Below are 23,241 nucleotides of genomic sequence, written 5' to 3' on the forward strand. Positions count from 1 at the left end.
CACAGTGCAAAGAATGGGCTAAACTCACAACACCAACTTCCTCAGCTCCTATCTGATGTTGATCCAGTGCACACAGATAGCCCACTAGCAATCCACTAATATGCTTCTTTCTTTTTTTCAAAGATTTTATTTATTTATTTGACAGAGAGAGAGAGACAGCCAGCAAGAGACGGAGCACAAGCAGGGGGGGGTGGGAGAGGAAGAAGCAGGCTCCCAGCGGAGGAGCCCGACGCGGGGCTCAATCCCAGAACGCCGGGATCACGCCCTGAGCTGAAGGCAGATGCTTAACGACTGAGCCACCCAGGTGCCCCTGATATGCTTCTCCTACATTAACAAATGACCACCTAACTTCCCAGCCCAAAACACTCCAGTTTTCATCTGACCCCACCTGATCTTTTTTTTTTTTTTTATTATGTTAGTCACCCACCTGATCTTCTACCAGTCTGCAATACTGATACACACTCCTTTGTTTAAATGATCTTTTCCATCTCTCTCAGGAACACTGTTCCGTCTGGATTTTCTTCTCTCTCTCTTTCTCTCCCTCTCTCAGATTATTCTTTTTTGGGAACTTTGAGGCTCTCTGTTTCTGGCCATCCCTTAAATACTGGTACCCCCCAATATTATTTTTATATATTTGGCCCTCCTCTCATTCTACTAGTATTTTTCCTAGTATACTCATCCACTCCCGGGCCTTATATTGCTTATACAGTTTACCCCTGAACAACACAGGTTTGAAACGCACTGGTCCATTTATATGCAAATTTTTTTGATACATACAGTACAATATTGTAAATGTATTTTCTCTTCCTCGTGACTTTGGTTAACATTGTTTCTCTAACTTACTTTATTGTAATACAGCATATAATAATAACATACAAAACGTGTTAGTTGCCTGTTATTGGTAAGGCTTTTGCTCAACAGACTATTGGTAGTTAAGTTTAAGGGGAATCAAAAGTTGCACGTGGATTTTCGGCTGAACAGGGCATCGATGCCCCTAACCCCCTCATCGCTCAAGGGTCAACTTTATATTACTGGTTCAGAAATCTGTATCTAGATTTCCCTCCTGGGGTCCAGACAAGTATGTCTAACCACCCATTAAATATTTCTGCTTGAATGTCACTCATTTAATATATCTGGTCCCAAAATGAATTTTTAATCTTTCCTAATATAACAAATTCCTTATTTAGAAATTCACACTTATAATAACTGTGGGAATGATACAGGGCAGGAAATTTTGGTCATACGCTTTCTTTCTTGAGAAATACACATACATATATACATACATACATGTACACACACACATGATACGTGTGTGATACAGCCTTAAGCAAATGACAAACCAGAGAGGGTTATTTTTTTTTAAGACAGATGGGTTTGGATTTCAAGAGCTGAATTTATAAATGCATATATACAAATACATATTTTATATGTATGAATAAAGTATGTGTGTGAATCATCCCTAAAGACATGTACATGCTAAAAGAAAGATGTAAGTGGACATATATAAAAGGTGGCATGGCTTTGTTTTTGCCACAGAACTTTATGTTCAAATGAAATGCTAGCAGGGAACTTACAGAAATAAAACAGAGAAAAGCAGAGCTTCTCTAGTTGGAGAGGAAAACTATGGGGAGATGGGCCCGTCTTCTGCTTCCTCTCCAACCTTCAAACACCAGGGAACCGCTCAGGCACCTATTTCACACTCACGAACTTGCACGATGCAGGGAGTAGACAGAACTACTTAAGTTATAACTTCGACTAAAAAGTTTTTAAGTTGTGGAATACATAGAAAATTATATTTTTCCTAAAATTTTCACAAAACAAAACATAGCTCCAAATTATAGAATAGTATACTACAGCAGGAATACAATAGCAGTCAAAGTAATTTAGAATGATTTATAAGTCTGGTATGTTTAGCTTTCTATTTATCATCTTACTTACAGAAGTCAAACTGAAGTCTTCATGGATACTTCCAAACAAATCTGGAGAAGATACATCAATGGAAAGACTAAACACAGAAGCAAGTAGGAGAACAGTGACAATTAAAGCACTAAAATTAACAATGTTACTCTAACATTGTATATCTATCACAACTCAATAAAAAAATGTAGTGAACTTTATATAAACTTAACTTCAAAATCTCTGGTCAAAAATCACATAACTCTGTTCTTCGTATTTAACAATTAACAGCTCAAAGTAGACACTATAGGCTATCTATTAATATAGGCCATATGACATTTGGGTCTTCTTGATACTCAATTAAATTTTATAAAAATCACCAAAGGGGTGATTTTTAAATCACCTAATAATTTAATTTTTAGGTACAGACTCAAATTAATTGAAATGTTTTTGACTATCAGAATCTCCAGAGGGCTTTTTCAAGTTCCTTTTCATAATAAACCACTTACAGGTGAGCTGAGTTAGGAAATTAGCTAATAACCAACAAGTGACCAAAGACACAAAATTGCAGGGGAGGAAATGCTAGAATCTACTGATCAATTGATATAATAGAATGCTAATATACACTTTAGCAGGAATTCTTTTCCTTAAACCTAACCAATGGAACAGAAATAAAGTTCAGAAATATAGAGAAAACCCCAAAGACTCCACCAAAAAACTACTAGAACTAATAAATGAATTCAGTAAAGTTGCAGGATAGAAAATCAATGTACAGAAATCCGTTGCATTTCAATACACCTATAATGAAGCAGCAGAAAGAGAAATTAAGAAAAAAATCCCATGTACAACTGCACCAAAAATAATAAAATACCTAGGAATAAACCTAACTGAACAGGTGAAAGATCTGTACATTGAAAACTATAAAACACAGATGAAAGAAATTAAAGATGAACAAAAAAATGGAAAGACATTCCATGCTTATGGATTGGAAGAACAAATATTGTTAAAATGTCTATATTAACCAATGCAATCTACGCTTTTAATGCAATCCCTATCAAAATACCAATGGCATTGTTCACAGAACTAGAACAAGCCATCCTAAAATTTGTATGGAAGCACGAAAGACCCCAAATAGCCAAAGCAATCTTGACAAGAAAAGCAAAGCTGGAGGTATCACAATTCTAGACTTCAAGTTATATTACAAAGCTGTAGTGATCAAGACTGTATGGTACTGGCACCAAAATGGACACATGGATCAATGAAACAGAACAGAAAACCAAGAATAAACTGATATCATATGGTCACTTAATCTTTTTTTTTTTTAAAAAGATTTTATTTATTTATTTGACAGAGAGAGAGAGAGAGAGGGAACACAAGCAGGGGGAGTGGGAGAGGGAGAAGGAGGTTTCCCGCTGAGAAGGGCTTGATCCTAGGACCGTGGGATCCCAATGCGGGGCTTGATCCCAGGACCCTGGGATCATGACCTGAGCTGAAGGCAGATGCTTAACGACTGAGTCACCAAGGCGCCCCTGGTCACTTAAATCTTTGACAAAGCAGGGAAGAATATGCAATTTGAAAAGGACAGTCAACAAAGGTGTTGGGAAAACTGGACAGCAACATTCAAAAGAAAGAAACTGGACCACTTTACTACACCATGTACAAAAATAAATTCAAAATGGATTAAAGACGTAAATGTGAGACCTGAAGCCGTAAGAATCCTAGAACAGAACACAGGCAGTAACCTCTTTGACACCGGCCGAGCAACTTTTTCTAGATAACTTCCCTGATGCAAGGGAAACAAAAGCAAAAATCAACCACTGGGACTACATCAAAATAAAAAGCTTCTGCACAGCGAAGAAAACAATCAGCAAAACTAAAATGCAACCTACAAAATGAGAGACGATATTTACAAATGACACATCCAATAAAGAGTTAGTATCCAAAACATATAAAGAAATTGCAAAATTTGACACCCAAAGAACAAATAATCCAATTTAAAAATGAGCAGAACACATGAACAGGCATTTCTCCAAAAGACATCCAGACTGCCAACAGACACATGAAAAGCTGTTTACCATCACTCATGATCAGGGAAATGCAAATCAAAGATACAATGAGATACCACCTCACACCTGTTAGAATGGCTAAAATCAACAATATAAGAAACATTAGGTGTTGGCAAGGATGTAGAGAAAAAAGAACGCTCATGCACTGTTAGTGGGAATACAAATTGGTACAGCCAGTGTGGAAAAGAGTATGGAGGTTCCACAGAAAGTTAAAAATAGAACTACCCTATGATGCAGCAATAGCACTACTAAGCTCTTTCCCCCAAAGGATACAAAAATACTGATTTAAAGGGACACATGCATCGTGATGTTTATAGCACATTGTCAACAATATCAAATTATGGAAGGAGCCCAAGTGTCCATCGACTGATGAATGGATAAAGAAGATGTGGTGTGTGTGTGTATATATATGTATATGTATATATACGTAATGGATTATTACTCAGCCAAAAAAAGAATGAAATCTTGCCATTTGCAACAACATGGATAAAGCTAAAGAGTGTTATGCTAAGTGAAATAAGTCAGTCAGAGAGAGACAAATACCATATGATTTCACTCATATGTGGAATTTAAGAAACAAAATGAACAGACAATGGGAAAAAGAGAGAGAGAGAAACAAACCAAGAAACAGACTCTTAATTTTAGAGAAATGATGGTTATCAGAGGGGAGAGGGTGGGGAATGGGTAAAATAGGTAATGGGGATTAAGGAGGGCACTTGTTGTGATGAGCATGAGTGGTGTACGGAACTGTCAAATCACTATGTTGTGCACCTAAAACTAATGTAACACAGTATGTGGAGGTTAAAATAAAAAAAGAAAAGTTCAGAAATATGTAGCACTATGTATCAGAATTCAATGGTGTCTGAAAAAGAAACTGTAACAAAACAAAACAGAAGGAAAGACATTTAATCAACAATATCAGCAAACTGGTGAGCAATACAAATTCCTGGTGGATTGTGTTAAACATATAAAATCAAACCACAGAAAAGCTATAGTTCAATATTAAGTCTCAAAGAGGCAGTAGTATTATATACTGAGAGGCAAAAACCAATACCAAGAAAATCACATACATGGAAAACTTCTCAAATTACCAATTATAGACTTAAGAGGCATTTATTTCAGTATTTTCTGTGTTTGAGCATAAACCTTAGCACAGAAGTTACACACGCCACGTATCACTCAATATCATTCAGATAAATTACATTACTAAAAGATCCTACAGAACAATATTATAAAAGACTTATTACCAGAATTTGTAAATATAAGAATATACATGTATCCTCTGGAGCTCAAATAATTAAGCTTGACCCACTAGAAAAATCAGTCTTTAACAAGAGTTATTGCTAATTCTCTAACATCAGAATTCTAAAGGTTATCAACTAGGAATTATATATTTTAACTTTCATTCTTATTATTTATAGAGCTTGTTGCTTTCAATAATTAGTAAGCTAATCAGATGTTCAGCTTACTTAACATGTCTCTAGGAATGCTGAGTTCAGAAGATAAAGAAATTATATAAAAATATAGATCAACTATATAAAAATATAATTTTAATATACACAATCTATCTCTCTTATTGTCTTAGGATATAAGACTACATATAAAATACTAGCCTGTATTTTTAATCCTCCTAAACGCGTCAATGAGATTAGTTTCAGTTTACTTACTGTGTAGTATCCACATCTGCATCAGGCTTAGTGCTCAACTGTTCCAGACAGTATATAAAAATCTAAGTCAAAAATAAGAAATTTCAGTAACATGAATTCTTAGATACTAATCCATTTGGACATGAAAACTAATTTTCTGTAAATAAATTCCCCCCCCCCCTTTTTTTAAAAGAGTGTGTGCATGTACACTCACAAGTGGAGGGGGCGGGGCAGAGGGAGGGAAAGAATCTGAAGCAGGCTCCATGCCCAGCACCGGAGCCTGACACAGGGCTCAATCTCACCACCCTGAGGTCAAGACCTGAGCTGAAATCAAAAGTTGGACTCTAAACCAACTGAGCCACCCAGGTGCCCCAATAATCCTATGTAAATAAAAAAACCCAAACATACACTTACATATACAAATATATACTTATATATACTATAAGTGACATGTATGTATGTACAGATATCTCCCAGAAGTGATAGAATATATATCCTGTATATATATTCTGTATGTATGCATCGGGAATTTATATGCCAATGTATATAACATAAGTGATGAAAGACTAAAAGCACCTATGTTTTGATCCAACTATAAATTCCTGAATATATTTTAGGAAAAAGACCTTTTCCTTCGTTTCATCCACTCAATCACATGCTCAGCTTTGTTACGCTCTCGCAAACACTGGTCCCAATCAAAGAACTTCACGCTCTAGATACAATGTAAACAACTATCATGCCACTTAACTTGTTCTGTAACAGAAATATATATGAAGTAGGAGGAAAACACAAAAAAAGGAAGTATAATATAAAGGGGTATTGCTAGAACAAGCTGGAACTAATCTTACCTTGAACTCTGTTACCTTACTTGCCATAAACTATTATGGACTCAGACAAGATGAAAAAAGAATGTTATATATATATTAGTAATAGGGAGGAGTTCACTATAATGTGCTTTATTTCAGGTTTCAGGGCATCAGTGCTTTTACATACTACCTGCATGATACTGATGCTTAGTTGACAGACCTCCTCCTGTGTTTTCGGTTGCTGAAAGACCTATAAAGAAGAATTTGGTAAGTTTTTTTGACTTCGCTAAGAAAACAAAACTTTGTATTTATGAAGCTCGATAAAAAAAAATTCATACATGGGAAACTGCTTCCAGTGTGGGTAACCTTACTCTGAAAGGGACAGGAATAAAGAGCTGCCCTCCAGGGAGTGTTTTCGGCCTGAGGATACACTGGCAAGGAGCTGCCTGACAACATTCAGGTCAGTCATTCTCTCTGTATACAAGTGTCAATGATTCCAATTACTCTAGCTACGACACTTACATTCACATTTTAACTGCCATCAGCCTATCATGGAACCAAGAAATTGACAGCCTACTCAGTTAAATGAAATAAAACAAGCAAGCGGCTTCGGGAAAAGCTCTCTTGTGCTGAAATGACTCATGTACAACTGTGATTCCCAAGGGTTCCCGCGGAAGTCTGAAACAGAAGTTGAATTTACAGAACAGAAAACTCACACTGGCTTCTCCAGGCTTGCACTCTAGAACTCCTTTAAGTGACTGCAGAGAATGTACAATGCACTGTTCAAACTGACATGGCTGAAGGAAAAAAAAAATGCATTATCTTAAAATCCAAAAATAAGCATTGGTTATTAAGACATTTAACAGAAGCAAATTATGGCCCAAAACTCTCAATTTTACAGATTTATTGAAAGGAAAACAGATGCCAACAAATTGACAGATTATCTCCTAGTCATCAAGATTTAGATTTGGCATGTTTTCCACTTGATATTTAAAAATGGGTAAATCTTGAGATTCTAAAATACATCTACTTCAACTAGAACAGAAGTCAGGTATAACTAAAATTTTTCTTCAAAATTCTATTCTTTTGAGTGGCAAATGACCTGATAAAGAACAGATATAACAAGTTTAGATTTTATTATTATTATTTTGAGAGAGAAAGCATGCTCAAGTGGAGGGAGGAGGGGCAGAGGGAGAGAGAATCTTAAGCAGACTCCACACTCAGAGGGGAGCCCGATGTGGGGCTCCATTCCACTACCCTGAGATCATGACCTGAGCCGAAATCAGGAGTCAGATGCTTATCTGACTGAGCCACCCAGGTGCCCCAAGAAAATCTTATTTTTAAGCAGTTTAAAGATAGGGCCAATAGGAAAATTTTTTGAAAAACAGGTGCCCCCAAGTTCATACTTTAAACACTAAAAAAAAGAACTTCATTCTTAAACACTGGCTCAGTCTCCTAGATCTTCTATATGTCTGGTACTGTTCAAAATTTAATGTTACTAATACTTATTTGTAGGAGCTCCATGATCTTTAATTCAAAAGTCATTACAGTTATTTTTGATATACATTAAGTCAGAAAATAAAACTTGAAGATATGTCCAATAAATGGCATTCAAGATAAGTCTGAATGAATCATAACATCTTAGCTCCTATTATATTTAAGGTTTCACTTTGTGCCAGGCATACTCTAGGTGATGGGGATACCGGAGTAAGAGAGACAGAGTTCTCTTTAAGTGTATACACTAGGGTAGAAGACACAACCATATGCTGGGAAAATTGGACAGCTACATGCAAAAGAATGAAACTTGACCACTCTCTCACACCATACACAAAAATAAACTCCAAATGGATGAAAGACCTCGATGTGAGACAGGAATCCATCAAAATTCTAGAGGAGAACATAGGCAGCAACCTCTATGACATCAGCCAAAGCAAACTTTTTCATGACACATCTCCAAAGGCAAGAAAAACAAAAGATAAAATGAACTTGTGGGACTTCATCAAGATAAAAAGCTTCTGCACAGCCAAGGAAACAGTCAAAAAAACTAAGAGGCAGCCCACGGAATGGGAGAATATATTTGCAAATGACGCTACAGATAAAAGACTGGTATCCAAGATCTACAAAGAACTTCTCAAATTCAATACATGAGAAACAAATAAACAAATCAAAAAACGGGCAGAAGATATGAACAGATACTTTTCCAATGAAGACATACAAATGGCTAACAGACACATGAAAAAATGTTCAAAATCATTAGCCATCAGGGAAATTCAAATCAAAACCACACTAAGATACCACCTTACACCAGCTAGAATGGCAAAAATCAACAAGGCAGGAAACAGCAATTGCTGGAGAGGATGTGGAGAAAGAGATCCCTCCTACATTGTTGGTGGGAATGCAAGTTGGTACAGCCACTCTGGAGAACAGTGTGGCGGTCCCTTAAAAAGTTAAAAATTAGGCACCCTACGATCCAGCCATTGCACTCACTGGTGTTTACCCCAAATATACAGACGTAGTGAAGAAGGAGAACCATATGCACCCCAATGTTCATAGCAGCAATGTCATGCTTGTCATGTGGAAGGAGCCGAGATGCCCTTCAACAAATGACTGGATTAAGGTTGTGGTCCATATATACAATGGAATATTACTCAGCTATCAGAAAGAATGAATTCTCAACATTTGCTGCAACATGGATGGCACTGGAGGGAGATAATGCTAAAGTGAAATATCAAACGCAAAGAAAGACAACTACATATATTTCTCTCATCATGGAACCTTGAAAGAAATAGATGATTCTGGTAGGGGAAGAAGGGATAAAAAGAAAGGGGGTAATCAGGGAGACCGGAAAACACTTGAGAGACTATGGACTATGAGAAACAAACTGAGGGCGTCAGAGGGGAGGGGGGTGGGGGAATGGGATAGACCAGTGATGGGTAGGGGGGAGGGCACGTATTGCATGGTGCACTGGGTGTTATACGCAACTAATGAATCATCGAACTTTATATCGGAAACCGGGGATGTACTGTATGGTGACTAACATAATATAATAAAAAATCATTAAATAAAAAAAAAAAAAAAGAAGACACAACCATAAAAGTCACAGTCAACAAAACTGTCACTTTTTACAAAACAAAACGAAAAAACCAAACCCCCCCAACCTAGAAATAAGTCAATTGCAAACTAGAAAAAAAAAAAGAATAAAAGAATAAAAAACTAGAATAAGCGCCATGAAAACAACAAATGGGAACTCAGAGAAAAATGATGGTGATGGAGGGGAATCTGATCTGCTCCAACTAGGACAAAGAAAATCCCCCTTAGACTGTGAAAACACTTAAGCTGACACTTGAAGGGCAAGAGGAGTCAGTCCCTTAAAAGATACGGGAAGGGGGTAGTGAGCTCAGGGAGGCAGGACAACATGTGCCTAGGCCAGGGTGGGCGGAGCCCGAAGGGGTTGTGGAACTACAAGAACAGCAGTGCATCACAACCACTACGCGGGAGCCTGGCAATACAAGACGAGGCTAAGGGTCTGGGCCTTACTCTGGGGCACAAGGCTACGTAAGGCTCATAGTTCAACTAAAAAAGCTCTGTGCAAAAATCTGGAGTCAGAACCTCTCCTTATTACATGCTTCAACTTTTAAAAGAGATTGGGGTAAAAAAATGAACGGAAGGGATACCTGTATACAAAGAAGATTATTTTTTTTACAAAAAGGAACCCAGACTTAATGAAAGCTAAAATATTGCCTCAACCTTAATGTATTTTAGTACTGCACTTTGGAGCCACAAGAGGGCACCATAAAAAAAAACTTCTAAGTACCCAAAAAATAAATAAAAATAAAAGCATATAGTATGAAATACCAACTGCACAGAAGTATTTCAATAGTCAAAACGTTTGTTAGATACCTGACTTTATCCCTCCAACCTACCTGCCTCAAAAGTTAGGAAAATCTAAGATGTTAAAATAATAATAGTGAGAATTAAATACAAAATTCAACTGTGGGCAATTAAATGTTGATGTTCATATGCAGTTACTTAGATTTCTTGCATTAATATCTGAACTAGATTTTCTTAATTTATTTTTATATCTATAGTAATACAATAAACGGATAGGGAATACCAGAGAACTCTAGTAGTTTCGGTTAAACTGGGAGTAAATGATAGTGTAAACATCTGCTATTTTTTTTTTTCTAAAAAGAAACAGTACTGCCTCTGCATATTGTCAGTGAACCGCCCAATTTCACTGACTGTAGGAGTTATCACAAATCATTCCAGTTCTTAGAAAGAAGAAAGTTCTCAGAATTGAAAATTTTAAAAAATTAAAAAATTAAAAATTTCAAGGAAAGAAAAATGTATTCCTATTCCAAAAAATGTGATTGGTACTATGGAAATGCTAAGAAAATAAAAATTGGTAGTATGTAATAGAATTTGAGACAATTTAAGTCATTGCTCAAAGTCTTAAGAATTTTACAGATGTCAGATGAAAAAACTCTAAGCTGGATCTTCGACTTTCAAAACACACTGATTCACCTTTTTTTCTGAAGTGAGGTCCACACTGAATAGCTTCAAAATGCTCAGCTTTATCAACACTATCATGTTAGCATACTTCTTTACCAACATCTGGCTAGAAGATACAATGGCTGACACCAGAAGTGTAACTCTCTATGGGTCATTCATCTACAAAGTTTAGTCTTCTAGCTTGTATGTGTGACAAACATGAAGTTATTCTATGGTGATAGTTTCTTAATATTATAGTTAAACTTAAAATTGACTACAAACAAGTCTATAGTGACCATTTCAGAATATTTTCAAAGAGGTTTAATTACTGTAATCAAACAACCAAACTTAGATATGGCAGCTACCACATAAGCATACACTGGGACCCGGATGTGGCAGCTATCACAGAAGCACTAACTGGGACCCAGAGAGGTAAAGTGGCTTCTTTAAGAGTGCATGGCTATTGGGTTGCCTGGCTGGCTCAGTCAGAAGAGCATGCAACTCTTGATCTCAGGGTCGTGAGTTCAAGCCCCATGCTGGATGTAGAGATCAAACCAATAAACTTAAAAAAAAAAAAGATTGCATGACTATTATGTGACAGAACTAAGGACTGAACCAGATTATGATTCTAAACCCAGTGCAGCACTGTTGAAAAGAAGTATAATGTGAGCCACAAACGTAAGTCACATATATAATTTTAGAGTTTCTAGTAAACACATTAAAAAAATTAAAAGAAAAAATTAATTTTAATATAATTCATGTAATGCAATATGACATAATATTATTTCAACATGTAATCAATATAAAAAGTTGGGATAGTTTACATTCTTTGTGTACTGAGTCTTTGAAATGTGGTATGTATTTTACACAAGCCATGTCTCAAATGGCTGCTGCACTGAACCATGAAGGTCTACTCCACATCTCCTTTCTCTAAGTATTTAGTACAACAGAATTAGTTATAGGATAGTTTGTATTTAAGTAATTATGAAAAGCAGAATAAGTCAAATAAACTAAAGCTAATTTTTATTAAAAACAAATCCTTTAAAATATAATAATAGATTTATTAAAAATAATAAATTTCCCTAATGTCAAACATGATTTACTTTACAAAAACTTATAAGTAAGCACTGCTATTCTAAACCATATTGTTATATAAAGTAAGGTACATTTTAGTGTACTTAGAGGAATAGGAGAAAAGAATTTCAACTTGTCAAAAATTCCCCAACTCCAAAAGAAGACTATCTATAAGAAGTATAGTAATTGAAAAAAAAAAAAAAAGGTGAGCAATTTGAGGAAATGAAGAAATATCATTACATGAGATCACTGCCTCTCAACAACCTCATTCACCACTATTTTGTAAATTTGGGCAAGTCAAAACCATTTTATTCTAGTTTCCTCATCTACTAAATAGGCAAAAACCTAACTGCCTCTCCCAGATGTATTTTTTCTCCATTTTTCTTACTAAGGTAAAACAGAAACTGTTGGCATTAACAACGTGCTCTGCTAAAAAAAAAAAAAAAAGTGCATTTTTCCAGCTTCCACCATAGACAGGGATGGGCATGTGAATAAATTCTAGTCATTGAGATGTAGGAAGAATGGCCAGCTGTGGCTCCTGAGAAAGAGCTGGACTTTTCCCATGACAGGAATGAGGCCATGGTGGTTGGAACTACAGCAGCCTTCTTGTGATCATGAGGCCATCCTGAGACAGAAGCCACAATAAGGATGACAAAGAAGAAAGTCAGAAGAAGTCCTGCGTATTGATTGCATGACTAAGTTGCCACACCAGTCCTAATTTCTTTAACGTTAGAGAAAAAAGAAATGCCCATCTTATCTAAAGGCCCTCAATGTTTTAGCATCTGAATGTCAATTTAACTGATACACCCACTTACAGGATCATTGTGGGAATCCATGCAACAGATGTGAAAACACCGTATATCATGAAAATTATTTTCAAAAGTATTTTGAAAATCTAAAAGTTCCATCTGATGATGGATGGATGATGCACAATCTATTTTAAAATGTAACGCAAACAAACAATAGTGACACATGATTAAGAAAGAGCACGCTAAAAGAAAGCCACTGTTTTTATTAATTTTTAGGTGTTTGTGGTTAGTGTTAAGCAAAAATGGCTCTGAAAAGGAAAACTTAAAGAAGCTTCTTTTTCTATTTCCAGAAATGATTTAGAATTATAATGCAAAGAATACATGCTTATTAATAAATCTTTATTTTGAATATAATATATGCTGATTAATCACTGAAAAAAATTTAAACTTACAAGAGAAGTCAGTCCTTCATTATCGACAATCCAGTCTTCCTTTTCAGCTAATCTCTTTATTTCTACAGAGAAAATAAGCACACAAGTACTTTTTATTATAATTCTCTCACTGAACTTTATAGAGATAAAAATCTAAAAAGGTTACGGTTTTTCACTGTTATTTTATATGGGTTTGTAAAAAAATGAAAAATAGGTAATAAGTATAAAACATAATTCTGGTAGACTCAAGGATTTAAATGTGTATTGTTTCCTGGATTTTTTTCATGAAACATTAATGTAAATCAATTTAGTCCAATTTGGAGACGGCTAGGCTAGGCTTAATGACAACTTTATACTTATTTAAGGTTTATTACTTATTCAAGGCACTTTTAAAATATTCAACATGTACAAAATAAACTACAAAACATTTTTTTCCTAAAATACTTGATGAAAAATTTATATTCTGTTTTAATCCTAGACACTTCTGATGATTGGCAAAGGAATGCTACCCGTCCAACCTTTCAGCATTTCAGGCTGTCTCAGGTCCTTGCAGGGAGCAGGTAAATTCAGTGGACACTGCTGTTTCTCACCTGGATTCTATTCCCTTTCTGTTAACACAGTATATTTAGTCATCAATTCTGTAGGGATGTGACCTTCTTTTTTTTTTTTTTTTTTTAAGATTTTATTTATTTATTTGAGAGAGAAAGCACGGGTGAAAGGGAGGAGGAGAGAGAATCTGAAGCAGACCCCACACTGAGCACAGAGCCAACCGACTTAATCCCACAACTGTAAGATAATTACTTGAGTGGAAACCAAGAGTTGGATGCTTAACTGACTTAGCCACCCAGGTGCCTCAAGATATGACCTCCTTACTTCAAAGTCCTGGTGACAGACAGTTATGGCTTATGTCATTTATAATGATGTTCTTAATTGTCTTTGAAAAGATTTAATATTCAAAAGGCTGCTCTGTAAAGATAACCCTGCTTTTTATGATTTTATGTATAAAATCCTGAAAATTCTAAAAGGTATAAAGAAAATGAGCATCACTTATAATTTTTACTATACAGAAAACCACTGTTACAGGTCTTTCTTCTGATTTTACATGGACATTTCTAAATATTTAAAATATACATACAGGGACGCCTGGGTGGCTCAGTTGGTTAAGCCTCTGCCTTCAGCTCAGGTCATGATCTCAGAATCCCAGGATCGAGTCCCGCATTGGGCTCCTTACTCAGCAAGAGCCTACTTCTCCCTCTGCCTGCTGCTTCCCCTGCTTGTGCTCTCTCCCCCTCTCTCTTTCTGACAAATAAATAAATAAAACCTTTTAAAAATAAACAAATAAAACATACATACATACTTTCAAAATTGGATTCATACTTTATTTAAATTTTATACTATACTTTTTCTACTTAACATTTGCCATAAGGATGTTCTTATATCCTGAAATATTTTCAAGTACAACCATTTTAATTTATGCATGGTCTGGCATCTCAGGTAAATAGATTTGGGAAGATACTCAAAAAAGGAAAAAAATTCTATTGAGCAGCTATTTGTGATCTAAAATATTCAAATTTCCATAAAAGTAATGTTCTCATTTTCAAGGGTTAGAAGCTAGAAAGAGGTGGCATATTCAGATAATCACTGTTTAGCAAATATCACCAATTTTTCTTAACATACCTTCTGCTGTGTGTTGCAATGTGACCGTCACACAACGTACTCGGAGATCCAAAATAAGATCCTGGATAGTCTGTAACATGTCATTAGGAATTTCAAGGGCAGTCAATGATTCGTAAGTAAGCCTGTGAAAGAGACACAACAAAACAAAAGTGAGCACAGTGGGATCTTGAAGCAATTCCTGTCATCAGTTTGGCCAGCCTATGGAGGTTATAAGCTATAATATTATACTGAAAGCAAGGGGAAAGTAAAACCATAACAGGAATTACAATACAGCAGTAATATTGAATTAAACAATAAAAAAGATGCACATTCAGTATGACATTCTCATCAAGCATAAGCACCAGGAAGGTTTAGGAGCTTAGATGCTACTATGATACAGAGGAAATACTGGAGGCAAGAAGACAGAGTAAAATTCTTTGTTGACTATATATTAAGAAATCATATCCCAAACTGAATGTGTTTTTTTTTTTTTTTTCCAAAAAGACAAAAAAATTTTACTTCTTTTCAGAAGAATGTGTCCATATTTACCTTATGGTCTGGATGACATGAGCAAGCCACTGTCCTGAGAGCTCAGACTTCACCTCCCAGCCTCCATACTGCCTCACTCCACACTCTGGGATGCTGAGTGGGAGCAGGGCTCCACGGATCAACTTCACGAGACACTGCATTACTTCTTGAATCATTTTCTAAGACAATGATGAAAGTAAAACTGCATTAAAAGTCATTAATTTGATTAAGTCAACTAAAGGAATCTGCCTGAACAATGATGAATAGTTTGAATGTAGATAAAGTTTTCCAGTAATTTTGGTGGAGAAACTCTTACCCTGTGAAAAAGTCTACATACTTATCCTTAACTTACCTTAAAATCGTTTTGTCTTTGCCTTACATTCTTTGATCTTTCAATCTGGCCTGATTTCTCTGCAGTCTTAAAAATTAAAAAAGCAAAAGCAAATATATTAGTTGTCTTCAGATAAAAATAAGAAATGCCTTAGCAGTTGTATATAAAGAGAGCATAAGATATGGTTTTAACTTGACTGAAAGGAATGTTTAAGACATACTCTAAGTTTCTGATTTAAAAACAGACTTAATTAGAAAAACTTCCTTATTCCAAAAAGAAGTTATTCATCTTTCTAAAAACCTTTAAGTACAATTTCCATAAATAAGCCCAAGAATTAAGTAGAAATTACCTTTTTGTAGGTGAATTTCATGTGCCATGTTCATCAATAATTGTATATGGTTAAACCTAAATCATACCCACGATAACCTTCTCAATACTATTTCTCATTAGCTAGCAAAGAAACTAAAGGAAGAGTAAACTCTGGATTAATGTCTAGGAATCTTAGGATATCCATTCCCTTTCCTTAGACATTTATAAATGAACATTACATTTGGCATTTTATTTTTAAAAAATTATAAATTGCTGTTCTTTCAGGGATTTTATAGTCAAATTTAGAAGAGAATATGTTCTTGAACTCTAGAGTTAAATTTTTATCTGTTTACTGTTAGCCATATTTTCCTTTGATATTTCTTTCTCCTGAAAGTAAGATGTGGAAGACTACATTGATTAAAAGAGAAATCTATTCAATTGGATTTCAGTTAACTTTTTATTCCCAAATTTTCTAATCAACTAAATATTACCATATAAAACGCCTGAGAAGGATAAGCTTAGAAAACTTTCCAAATAAATAATAACAAAACGGTATGATGAAAAAGCAAATTCTGATACTTCACTAACGTAATACGAAATTATCCTTTAAAGTTAAAATGCTTATGAATTATTGGTTAGAGACATGTCAAGAGAACTCTCAAGTTAACAACAACTGACTTCAAGTTAATTTTAAAATACAAATAATGTCATATATATTTTTGGTATAAGCTAGAGAAACAGTGTATAGAGTTCATTATTATAATGAGCATTACTAATATGAATGAGCAAAAGAAGGGTAAGGATTGCTCAATGTTTTCAACAAAAACATCAGACATACCTGATAAAAAGTGGTCAACATACACATACACCCATACCTCTTCAGGCTCTAATTTACATTTATTTTATCATTTTATATTAAACTATATAGCTTTTATCATTTTTTCTTTGTACACATGCACTTTTGCTTTTAAAGAATCAAAGTTTAATTTTTGAAAAAACTAAACCTAAAATTCACCTTAGTAATTAGTCAACAAGCAAATTCCTAAATTCATTAGGCAACAATACTCAAAATTCTTTGTATATGAGAATTTCACTTAGAGGCTGACGTTTTTCTCCCCTTTGTTTTTAAGACAAATGACTAGTAACTGAAGTGTTTTAAAGCAACAGTGAGAAGGGACTAGAGGGGCTGGTATTAGGAGCACAGCCAGTCAGAAGGATGCCGCACTTACCTAGGCGAGCAATCACAGTGTCTTAGACCAAAGCAGGTGGAGCATGAACGCATGTGCATGGCTTAGACACAGGCTTCCGAGGGAGAGGTCACTGAACCTGGCAATTCTACTGGGTGTTTCAGTGAGAAAGAGATGTCAAGAGTGACTCCCATCTGAGTCATGACCACTCAGGTAAGTCCAACTGGCCCTGAAAGTCTGTTAGCCTACTTTCTGTTTCTGTCAAAGTGTGATACTCTGATTCAAAGTAACACTTCAGGCAATATAGTGGCCTAGGTGCAGAAAAGCAAATGAATGGCCCCCGGCTTACCAAGGTGATAAATTAGCTATTCTCTAAGTAGTGCAGTTTGTCAGGTCTTAGTCTTAGCCACTTTTTTTCTCTATACATTCTCACTAATTTATTTTCAAGGCTTCAAATACCATTTCTATCTAGTGCCTTCCTACTTCGGATTCTGCCCTCAATTCCAACATGTGTATGTAGGGGGAGGAGTTTTCCCTCAAAAACAAGGAACTCTCCAGACACCATCTGGGTGTCCTATAATTCAACTCAATTCTGACACAATCTACCTGGAGATAACTTCAGATCCAACAAGTCAAAGGCTCAGTCCTACAAGATTTGCACCCCCCAACACACATTTAGATGCCAATCTCAAGACCAAGTTGTCACCTGTGCTTCTGACCTATTGGCTACAGAGTGGAGGTTCCTATAATTCCCTGCACGGGTTCAATTAATTTGTTACAACAGCTCATAGAACTAGGAAATGTGTTTACCCACAAGATTACCAGTTTATTATAAAAGGATAAAACTCAGAAATGGCCAGGTGGAAGAAATGCATAGCGCAAGGTATGAGAAAATGGTACAGAGCTTCCATGCCCTCTCTGGGCAAGCCACTCTCCCTGAATCTCCACACATTCACCAACCTGGAAGTTCTCTGAACCCTGTCCTCTGGGTTTTTATGGAAGCTTCATTACATTGGCATGATTGATTAAATCATTGGCCATTGGCAACTGATTCAACCTCCAGCTCCATTTTCCTCCCTAGAGTCTGAGGGTTAGACTGTAAATTCCAACGCTCTAATAACATGGTTGGTGATTCAAGCAATCAGCACCCTCATCCTTAGGTGGCGACAAAAGTCGCATTATTAACATAACAAAAGACCTTTCCCACTCCTCCCTTAAGGAAATTCCCAGGGTTTTAGAAGCTCCGTGCCCAAAACCAGAAGAAGACTGTATATATTTCTTATTATAAATCACAATGTCACACTTCCAAATTTGTATCTCTAGCCCAAATCTTTCCTCTTGAATTTCAGACTGTCTAGTTCATATCTCTTCTTGAATAACTCACAGTAATCTTAAACTCAATACATTAAAAGTAGAAAACTGACATTTTCCTCCAAGCATGTTCTTCAAGTCTGTCTGTCTTTGTAAATGGCACACCTACTCATTTGAGAGTCCATTTGGTAGCTCTGTGTTAATTTTTGTCCTCATCTTACTCATCCGATCCATTGGTAAGTCTGGTCAGTACTACTTTCAAAATACAAATGAAATCTATCATTTGCTCTCCAATTCCACTAACAAAACCTTAATCCAAACACCATCATTTTCTGCCCAGACAACTTCAATAGTTTACCCACTCTGACTTTTGTTCCCTGCCAATTCATTCTTGAACAGGTAACCAGAATGGTTTTTTTAAAACCAAAACTCTGGTCAGGTTACTCCATCAGCTGGAGTCTATCCACGCCTTCCCACCATACTTGGGGTACACATTCCTTACCATGGTCTATAACGAAGCCCTGTCAGTTGGTCCCTGCTCCTCCTCTAGCCTCATCTCCTGCTTCTCCTGAGACCCTAAACCTACTGCTCAGTATACTCTGAATGTTTTGACTTTTTTTCTGTTTTCCAAATATGCCAAGCTCTTTTCCTTGGCTTTGTAATGTGCTATTGTCTTTTCCTAATACATTCTTCTCACCAGTTCTCTGTGTGGCTGTTTCCTTCTCATGCTTCAAGTTTTGGTTTCAGTGACATCTCCTCAGAGAGATCTTCCCTGACCTCCATCCCACTACTGATGTTCTTTATCTTAGAACCTATTTGTTTCTTTCATAGCTGTTAGCAAAATTTAAGGTACACTTTAAAGAAATCTGTCTCTCCAGGAGGGAAAGGTCATATTTATCTTGGTCACTATTTTATATATTTATATATTTTTAAATTTATGTATGTATGTGTTACATGTACATACATGTGTATGTGTGTGTATATACATGAATCAGTACCTATCATACAATGTGTTTAGGACATTCAATAAATATTTGGTGAATGAAGGATCACCTAGGGTTAAGGTTCTTCAGGACATCCTGGGATATATTCAGGACATCCTTCAGGACTAGGTAAATTTGAAGGTCTTCTTTAAAAAAACTTGAAGTCCTGGGTCTCCACATGGCTAACTGGCTCCTTGAAGGAGATCTGCCAGGCATAATCCTATGATATATTCCTGAAAAGTCCAACAGACTCACTGCTTCTCCTGGAGATTTAAGATAACAAAAGGGATAAGCAGAAGTTTAAGAATTTCCTGTGAATACTGGGGGTTGGGAGGACTCCTATAAGTGCGGAATTCAGATTTTGCTGAGGAACCCAGAACCCACTGTGATGTGAAGAGGCACAAAACGACACTAGAATTCTAAACTGCAAAATCTAAGTTAAGGACCTTGTGATGGTTAATTCTGTGTATTAACCTGAGTGGGCCACAGAGTGCTCAGATACTCATTTACCATTATTCTGGGTATGTCTGTGAGAGTGTTTTTGGATGAGATTAACATTTGAATTGGTAGGCCAAGGAAAGCAGATTGCCCTCATTAATGAGGGTGGAACTCATCCAACCAGTGGAAGGCCTGAATAGAAACAAAAAAGAGGCTGACCATCCTTCCAGTGAGGGGAAACTCCTCCTGCTTAACTGCCTTGAAAAGGGACACTGAACTGAAACACTGGTACTTCCTGGGTCTCGAGCCTCTTGGTTTTCAGACTGGAACTACACCATGGGCATTCTTGGGTCTCCAACTTGATGACTGCAGATCTTGGGGCTTGTTAACCTCCATAATCACTAAGCCAAATTCATTTTGTAAATCCTTCTCTTTATATACACAGTTGGAAGCAGAGTGAACATCCTCTTGGTTCTATTTCTCTAAACCCTGAGTAACATAGTGCTGGTTTACTGTGCTGTGGACAAAGGGATGGAGCTCTGAAATAAAGGCATAATTTGTCACAATAATGAGTCAAGCCAGCATAAAACTGTAAGTATACTGATATCAGATGGTGCTTTTCTAATTCTATCTATCACAGTATGTAATACTGAACTTTTTGTATAGTAGGCTTTTTAAATGGGCTAGTTATTTCATAGCTCTTTGTTCTAAATATTTTTAAATCAAAGACAAGAGTGAAGATCAATTTTTTAAAAACATCATATCAAAATTAAAACTAAATTTTGCCTATTAAACGGGTGGTAATGAATGCATGATGACATCTACTAGACAAAATAATTTATAAACTTCAAGGACTGGCCTCCAAATATATATAAATTGGAGAGGGCAGGAATTAGTTTTAAGGCATACCTCTTGAAATTGTTAATTAAAAAACAGTAACTTATCAACATATTGCACTATATGTTCTATGCCCTATTTTTAAAAGAAAATCTAATTTTGGAACATAAAGTACATTTTAATTTACATACTATGAGTTATGCAACTTTTAAAAATGTTGATTACTAATGTTTAAAAATTATTTGGATGCTTTAACATTTTTCACTCCAAATTATACTATATTTAAAATATATCTAAAGGTGAGATCTCAACCTACTATTAACCATTTCGTTAACTAAAAACCTTAACTCTTTCCTGCACACACAGACCAAAACTACTTTGTGGTAAGACCAACGGCTAGATTTCACTGTTTTGATTCACATATATTACTTCACATGGGCATGACTGGTTTGAAGAACTATTTTTTAAACTGTTGGAAACTCCATCTAAATCTTTAACGGATGGGCTCTTAATAAAGCAAAATAGTTCTATAACTAGAAAAAAACTTTCAAGTAAATTTTGTTTAAATATTACAGAGCTCTCTTACATGAGTTTAAATACCAACTATCAAAAGCCTCGGAACTCTTCCCAGTTTTAATTTAATTAAATTTCTAGATTTCACTAACAGCTTGATATGGTGGGCACAGATTCCTAACTCCTCCATTCCCTTCTACTACCCTTCATTCTCTTAATAGCTTTTCAATAGAGTATAAATAGTTTAAAAACATGCCCAAATCTGTATAGTGAACTACACTCAATAATTACTATAAACTCTTAAAACCTTACAAATACAGATAGGTACAAATACCATAGGCCTATCCAACTCAGTAGAGCTAATGTTTCACTAAAATATTTCAGATGAAAAACTTAAGAATTTTACAAACTCTAAAAAGACTCAAGATAAGGCAACTACTATCCTTGTATGGTAGGCCACCTGCAGCAGCAACCAATCTGGAAGGAAGAAACACCTGACTGGCAACAATTAACTAGGTTTAAAATCCATTTCCTAAGGTACTAATTCTTTTGATGAGTGAATCTGTCTAGACATTATTCAATATGACTCTAGTAGTTCAACAGTCCACTATTTCTTTTTTTTTTAAGATTTTATTTATTTATTATATATACAGAGAGAGCACACACACAAGCAGGGGGAGCAGCAGAGGGAAAGAGAGAAGTAGGCTTTCCACTGAGCAGGGAGCCCAATGAGGGGCTTGATCTCAGGACCCTGGGATCTGAGCCAACCTGAGCCGAAGTCAGACACTTAACCGACTGAGCCACTCAGGTGCCCCAACGGTCCACTGTTTCTTAATGCTACTAAACTTTATTTTCTAAACACCTATTATGTGCCAGTCCAATGAAATTTTAAATACTGGAGTAAATATTTATTCCAAATAATAAGAGTAAATTTTCATTTATCTGGACACTGTTGTAAGCACTTCCACTGACATTAACTCATTTAATTCTCAAACCTGACCTGTGCAACCAGGCATAGAGTAGTAAAGTTATTTGCCTCAGGTTGCAGCTAATAAGTGATACATATTGGACGTTTCTACTAAAATAGTAACATTAGTGTTCTGTAAAGGGCTGTGAACACAATCAGTCAAGGCACTGATATGGAAGCATCTAACCTTTCCAGTCCTCACAAACCATCAGGATTAGAGATGGAGAAGATAGGAAGAGGAAGTTATGACAGGATATCAGTGGTGCGGCTGTTCCACACCATGGCAGAGGGCAAGAAACACAAAGCCACACAACTCTCACGCAGCTGAGAGGAATAAAAATGCAAATTGATAGAGACATGTCTGGAAAGCAGAATGTTGAGAAAAGTTTTTTCAGGACACCAGAAAAACTGAAATTAAAGCATTCTCTTCCTCAGATTGGGAGGAGCTAAGATGGCAGCACACTAGGAAGACCCTAGGCTTGTCTGGTCCCTCAAACACAACTAGGTAACTATTAAATCATACTGAATACCCAAGAAATCGACCTAAGGACTGACAGAACAAACTTCTCAATTAGAGGGAGAGAAGAGGCCAAATTGAGGAAGATAGGAATTATGGAGGTGTGATTTGGGGGAGAAAAGGATCACGGGTGCTGCAGAGGGGAAGGAGCCCTACTCACAGAGAAAAGAGAGAGACAGAGAAGAACACACAGGGAATTGCACAAGGAGAACACTTCCCCAAAGCCACTAGCTCGGAAAATGAGAGGGGCTGGAGAGGGGCTATTTTTGAAAGTTTCTGCAACCAGTAGGGCTCAGAGACTGGAGTTCAAAGGTCAGTAGGCTTGGCTGAGATAGAGACCCTACTCCTGGAGAGAAGGCAGGCAAGCAGACAAGGGCAGACAGCACAATCTGAGGATCACAAAAGGTACATGGGGGAGAGATTGTTCACTCTTCTTGGAGCACATCTGTGAGAGGTGGCACACCTCTTGGGGGACAAAAGAGCTGGAGAGTGCCATTTCTTTCCC

The 23,241-nt window shown here is 36.3% G+C and overlaps 1 protein-coding gene across 2 annotated transcripts in view; it reads right to left on the bottom strand.

Annotated features, from left to right (window-relative positions):
• The window catches only part of EXOC2 (exocyst complex component 2), a 252,325-nt gene that overhangs the window by 91,550 nt on the left and 137,534 nt on the right, over window positions 1-23,241 (bottom strand). For both annotated transcript variants that reach the window (XM_040644984.1, XM_040644983.1), the window contains 8 exons: window positions 15,696-15,761; window positions 15,365-15,522; window positions 14,837-14,958; window positions 13,181-13,242; window positions 7,131-7,211; window positions 6,605-6,664; window positions 5,630-5,691; window positions 1,939-2,005 (listed from right to left, as the gene is read on the bottom strand). In XM_040644984.1, the coding sequence (XP_040500918.1) occupies window positions 1,939-2,005; window positions 5,630-5,691; window positions 6,605-6,664; window positions 7,131-7,211; window positions 13,181-13,242; window positions 14,837-14,958; window positions 15,365-15,522; window positions 15,696-15,761 (678 nt within the window). The remainder of the gene's footprint in view (window positions 1-1,938; window positions 2,006-5,629; window positions 5,692-6,604; window positions 6,665-7,130; window positions 7,212-13,180; window positions 13,243-14,836; window positions 14,959-15,364; window positions 15,523-15,695; window positions 15,762-23,241) is intronic.

This window comes from Ursus maritimus, unplaced genomic scaffold, assembly GCF_017311325.1.
Source record: "Ursus maritimus isolate PB19 unplaced genomic scaffold, ASM1731132v1 scaffold_30, whole genome shotgun sequence".
Lineage (NCBI taxonomy): Eukaryota > Metazoa > Chordata > Mammalia > Carnivora > Ursidae > Ursus > Ursus maritimus.